The 6153-nt window shown below is 51.9% G+C and overlaps 2 protein-coding genes across 2 annotated transcripts; both read left to right on the plus strand.

The window, feature by feature from the left end:
- Nucleotides 1-744: 744 nt before the first annotated feature.
- On the plus strand, nt 745-2537 carry GNI_078430 (putative histone acetyltransferase GCN5; the record flags this gene model as incomplete). The annotated part of the gene is made up of 4 exons (XM_011132267.1): nt 745-1699; nt 1925-2191; nt 2279-2390; nt 2498-2537. Coding segments are annotated over 4 exons (1374 nt in total), but the record flags the coding sequence as incomplete, so codon positions are not given.
- A 475-nt stretch (nt 2538-3012) lies between these two features.
- On the plus strand, nt 3013-4089 carry GNI_078440 (putative RNA polymerase subunit; the record flags this gene model as incomplete). Its single annotated transcript, XM_011132268.1, has 1 exon — nt 3013-4089. The coding sequence occupies one exon, from the start codon at nt 3013-3015 to the stop codon at nt 4087-4089; it is 1077 nt and encodes a 358-aa protein (XP_011130570.1).
- Between the last annotated feature and the right edge of the window lie 2064 nt (nt 4090-6153).

Raw genomic sequence — 6153 nt, forward strand, 5'->3', positions numbered from 1 at the left:
CGCGGCGGGGGGGGGGGGAGGGTCAACGTACAACGGCCCATGCATCCGTTCAGGAGGCCGTTTCGGCGATTCAGGTGAGTAATCGACCACGTCAATTCTTCGTCAATCCGGCGAAGAAATTCTGAGGGGTAACCTAAAACAGAACCGTTTAGTTTTTTCGGCAGCCGGTAGGTTGTGGCCATCACGGGTTGTGACCACCGCTGGTTGTGACCAGTGGTTGTGACAATCACGAGCCGGTGCTGGTCGGTATTGTGGATCACGTGTGCGTTGAACAGTGCGCTGGGTGGTTCGTTCTGATTGGGCGGCGGCTGTGTGGCACTTTGCGTGTGGCACTTGCATGTGGCACTTTGCGTGTGGTAGTACTGTGTGGCACAGTGGGTGTGTCCGTTGGCACACACCCACTGTTAGAGTGCGTAGGGGTTGTGTAGTGGGGAAAGAGGTGCAGGGAGTGGGTGAAAGAGTGGCGGGGGTAGGAGTGGTATTTTATCTGGGATAAATATGCATCATGTGTTGCCGCCTCTAAAGAAGAGCGAAGCGGCGTACTTGAGGTCGCAGACGATCCGGCAAGTGGTGGAGTCTGTGTTACAGCGCAGTGGGTCTGAGCCGGTGTCTGAGCGGGGGTCTGAGCGGGGGCCGGGTGTTTGTGGGGAGGGCGTTTGTGAGGATGTGAAGGTTCCTCATGAGGTGCAGGTGAAGCAAGTAATTTCTGCGTTAAATATCCAGCACTGGTTGGCGCCACATGAGTCAGGCCGTGCGGTGGGTGACTGTTACTATCGTGAATGCTATGCGAGGTGGAAACGTTGGTTGTTGGGTGAGAGCGGGCGTATAGTGAGCGCAAGCGAGAGCTTATCAGGATTCGAATTGCGCGCATGTTTGGCAGCGTATGGTCTTAGTCTGCTTGAGGAGTGGCGCAAGACGGTTTTCGAGGACTGTCGTGGTGACCTGTATCGGCGATTGTGCGTAGTGTGTTGCATCCCCACTGAGATTTGCGCACATGTGCTACACGAATGTTTCGGCCAGCGAAATCCAGTTCAATTAGAGTCGATGTTGAATTGTGAGTTCGGTCTGGGCTTCATTACCCGCGATCGAGGTGGCGCAGCGGAAGAGAAGGCGGGCATTATCGAATTCCGCTGCTTATCTAATGACCGCACACCTGGGCGTATGGTCGACTTGATGACGCTCAAATCGATATTTAGCCGGCAGTTACCGCGAATGCCGAGGGAATATATAACGCGTCTTACCTTCGATCGGCAGCACTATAGCTTCTGTCTGGTCAAGGGAGGACGCGTCATAGGTGGCGTCTGTTTCAGACCTTTCTTCCAGTCGCGGTTCGTTGAAATCGTCTTTCTGGCTATCACCAGCACGGAACAGGTCAAGGGCTACGGTACGCGACTTATGAACCACCTCAAGGAGTACCTGCGACATCGCAGCTTCGAGTACTTCCTCACCTACGCCGACAACTTCGCGCTAGGCTACTTCCGCAAACAGGGCTTCTCCACCACCATTACCATGAGCAAAGACCGCTGGGTTGGCTTCATCAAGGACTACGACGGCGGCACTCTCATGGAGTGCGTGATCAACCCCAATATAAACTACCTCTCCCTCGGAGACGCCTTCGTGAACCAGCGGAAAATGGTTTTGAAAACCATGCGTCTTGTTAGCACCCCCAAAATTTATAGCGGAGCCTCTTTATGGGAAGGTTACAGACCTTACACCCAGGAGGAGTTCGACGCCCGCTACAAGGCGCCTTCTAACGCCTTCTTCCCCGGACCACCTCGCACAGGCCCTCGGGCGAGCGCACCCGCGCGAGCCGGTGAAGAAGCTACGGAGGGCGGGGCGAGCACGGAAGGAGGCACGGAAACCGCAAGCAGGGAAGCACTCGAGAACGCACCGTCACCCATTGCCGCCTCCCTCATGGATAGAGACGTCAGCAAACTACCCGAACATGTCGACCCCTCCACCATTCCGGGCTTCCTCGAAAACGGCTGGGCCAACTACGAGAAAAATACCAAACAAAGGGCCGCTCTCCCTCTGAACGAACAGATTCTCAAGTTCATCGAGCAAATGAGCAAGCATGAATCATCCTGGCCGTTCCAAAAACCTGTCAGTAAACAAATAGCTCCGGACTATAAAGACTACATCAAACACCCTATGGACATTAGCCTCATGAGAAAAAATGCCAAGAGCAAAGGTACGAAGCATTTCCTCACCAACAAACTGTTTACATTCGGCAGACACCCGACATGCTGCTTGCAACACAGTATCCGACTCTTTTCAGTATATAAATCCAAGGATGAATTCGGCGCCCACCTAAAGCTGATGTTCGACAATTGCCGCTATTATAACGGTGAAGGATCTACCTACTACCGTCTAGCAAATGAATTAGAAACGTAAGCACACACGTGTGCGCGCTCTCTCCCAACCCGCTATCCGAAGCGATTTCTTGGAACGGGCTTTCCCGTTCCCTCTTTCCGACTATATTAGTTTTGCTTTGTAGAGCTATAGCTCCCGCGTTCGAAGAACTAATCGACGATTGATTTTTATAGATAGTCTACCCGCGCACAAGACCAGGATGGCGGTTTTCAACAAGAAGTAGAAAGTGTTCAATGCTATGCCAGGAATGATCGGTTAGGAGTATCGATTAGGAGGAGTGAGAGGTAAAAAGCATCTCACGAATGGCAGCGGCCACCTTCGGAGCTGTTGTCTAGCAGTGGCCATCGGCTGTTGGACCAGCGCTATATATGAGCTTGCGAGCGTTATGAACAAAGGAATAAATTGGCTGACTAAATGGGTGCGGCGCAACCGGGTTGGTCGGCCGAACTTGGCTGGCCGAACGGGTGGACAGATCGGGTTCGGACCGGGCCCTTTGAGTAGGGACCCTTTGAGTAGGGACCCTTTGAGTAGGGACCCTTTGAGTAGGAGGAGTGAGTACGAACCCGTTGGGTCAGGGAGGACGAATCCGTTGGGTGAAATTCGGGGTCAGGTCTGGTGGGGGTATTTTTGTTGGCTAAAATGACGGATATAGTGACCCCGGATGATTTGAAGCAAGTATACCAGCATGCTCAGAAGAGTGACAGTGGTCGTGTGCTGCTGAGTGAGTTGACAGGACCGCCATTTAGTTTCACTTCTGGGAAGGGTCGACAGGTCTTGATGAAGCTGGTCCAGAATCGTTTGGCATATGTTCCGAAAGAGTTTGAGAATTCCACGGAAGACTTTGGCATCGTGATTCGGAAGCAGGAAGTGGTGATGAAGTTGAAAGGGTTAACAAGTCCGGAGAGTTACGCAATCTATCAGACGATTGAGCAGTCGGGTTCTGAGGGTATAAGTAGCCGGGACATTTCTCGTTCTCTTAATGACCGTTTGCGTAAGCTTGGTCGGCCTTTAATGCAGATGGCGGTGTTGAATAGATCTATGAAGTCTCTGGAAACGGATAAGATGATCAAGGCAGTAAAGTCTGTCAGTGACCGAGGTAGGAAGCTTTATTTGCTATACGACCTGGAACCGAATCAAAAAATTGCAGGAGGCTGTTTTTACAAGGATGGGGAATTCAACACAGAATTGGTGGATGCGTACCGTCAGAAAATAACAACGTATTTGGCGTCACATCATATGTGTTCGAAGACTCAACTATTGCAATACATATTTACTAGTGAGTTAGGACAACAGCTAACAGAATACGATATCGACTTTGTAATTCACTCTTTAATTCTGGATCAAATAGTTATAGAGTCCAATGGTGATGATGCTGTCTATTCTTATGCGGCATGGCCCAGCTTTGAAGACATCGAACGATTACCATGCACGTCCTGCCCGTTGCAGGATGTTTGCCAGATAGAGGATGTAGATAAATTCGATTCCTTGCTCCTTCGAAGAAATGATATCAATCCTAAAGAAAGAAAATCCCAGAGTACACTCTCCTATATCGCTACAAAAACCGAAACGGACGCCCTAGAACTGTCCTCAAAAGTCACCCCTTCCACCTGCCCCTACTATAACCAATGGCTAAGGCTCACATTTTTGCCTTGGGTCAGTCCCGACGAGACACCAACACACGACCAAGATAATTCAACAGCCATCACCAACTCTTAATCTGCCTGCGACTGTATCGCTTAATCACCTCTGTTTACCTAACATGTCTGTTTACCTAACATGGCTCCTTGCCAACATAGTATCTGACCAGCATGCTACATTAGCAGGCTCTAGGCTCAGCTCGCTCCAGCACGCCGCGTCGGACAAGGAAGTCGCACGGCCGAAGACCGCATTGGAAACCGCATCAAAAAAGACCGAACAAAACCTTTCACCTCTGGGAAAGCAAGCAGAACGTACTGGCTTGAACGTACTCCGGTGGACGTCGTGACGGAATAACAGATGGTCATCCGGCCGCAGACGGCATTCGCTGAGCCTCTGTTCCTTTCCACAACCTTTAATCAGCCCCGGGGGACTTCCTAGTTTTGGTCGTCGGCGGCGAGCTTCTAGTAGTAGCTTTACCGTCGACCAGTAGCCGCTAAATGTCTGTCGAGATTTCCAGGTGGAGCGAGAGTAATTCGAAGCGCAAGCAACGCCAGCCACCGAGGCCAGCTACCGAGGCCAGTGACCGGGGTCAGGGTCGGTGTCAGGGTGACCAAGGTAACGGCGACACCGGTGCCCGTGTCCGGGAAAGGCGGCCCGCAATCGCAGTGTGTTGTGTTCGCTGGAGGAGACTGAGTGGAGTGCAGCAAGATGGATGCAGATATTTAGTGTAAGCGTGTTCGATAGCCGCTACCTGGTGCACTGCGACCCTCGGCAACCCATCCCTGGATTTTGAACTCGGAAAAGGTTGGGCGGTGTCAGTGGCCATAGCTGGTGTTGGTGGCGTGCAGTTGGCAACGCACAGGACGGGGAATTTGTTCATCATGAACTGATCCTCCATCCATGCCGACTCTCATTACGCGACCGCATCTCATTACGCGACCGCAACTCGTAGTTCTAATAATTGTCTACCTGCCAAATTTAAACGCTACTCCCACGGGGACTACGTCGCTGTAAAGGTGTCTTCGCACTTGACATACGTATCCTCAGCTTTTCCGCCTCAAGTCGTGTGTTTCTGGGGTCAAGCGCACGCTTGTTCTGGCACTCCGGCACCCTGGAGCCGGGTTGCACACACCTCAATTTTGTGTACGAACTTTGTTGCGTCAGTCAACATGAACTTGGTTACGAGCCCTCGTGTACGGCCCCAATTTTGAAAACGGGGTGTATTCGGGTGGATCGCTGTAGTCGTAGACGCTGCCGTCGTAGAAGCGGCAGTCGCGGACCCTGTAGTCTTTAAGACCTGTAGTCGTTGTTCCGGCAACATAGCCTCCATGAATCCGCATTCGCCACGGCGGGAATGGCCTTTTCACCACCACCGTCATGGCCCTCGGGAAAGTAGACTTCCCCTAAGACTCGAGACTCCTACACCGAGACAAAGCCGGACCCGCAACCGACGACGAGCTGAAGGAGGGGGGCCTCAGCAAGACTGGCTCCTTCTTCACATCCGAAACAGCCAGGTCCCCACACCGAGGGCGTTCAACAGCCCCCGCGGCGTCTCCTGCTCTGCTGTTTCCTCACGCGCCAGTTCAGGACCGCCTGCACACTGTTCTTGCACACCTTCCTTGGCCACCACAATACGTCCTTATCATAGATAGTATCACTGGGGGCCACTTCTACGAGGCCACTGTCCCACTTCTACGAGGCCACTGTCCCACTTCTACGAGGCCACTGTCCCACTTCTACGAGGCCACTGTCCCATAATCATCCGTTTGATAAACGGCTTTCGTTTCCTCCTTATCTCGTTTCGTATCTTCTGAAAGTGGACCTAGGTCTATCTAAACAACAGAACGGTGATGTGAGATGGAATTGACGACTCGTTGCATAAGCTTCTCTATCTCTTCAGATATCTCATCCATATTGTGAAGTGAAGTGAAAGAAAGTCAACATGCACGTCAGTTCGTCCAGCCCTCGGCAACAGATAGATCCAGGACCTGGCGAGATGAAATTCGAACTTCAAAAGAACGGCTCATAACTTTATTGGACAAAGGCATGGATGGAGCGAACAAAGGCATGGATGGAGCGAACAAAGGCATGGATGGAGCGAACAAAGGCATGGATGGAGCGAACAAAGGCATGGATGGAGCG

Source organism: Gregarina niphandrodes, assembly GCF_000223845.1.
Source record: "Gregarina niphandrodes unplaced genomic scaffold scaffold00014, whole genome shotgun sequence".
Lineage (NCBI taxonomy): Eukaryota > Apicomplexa > Conoidasida > Eugregarinorida > Gregarinidae > Gregarina > Gregarina niphandrodes.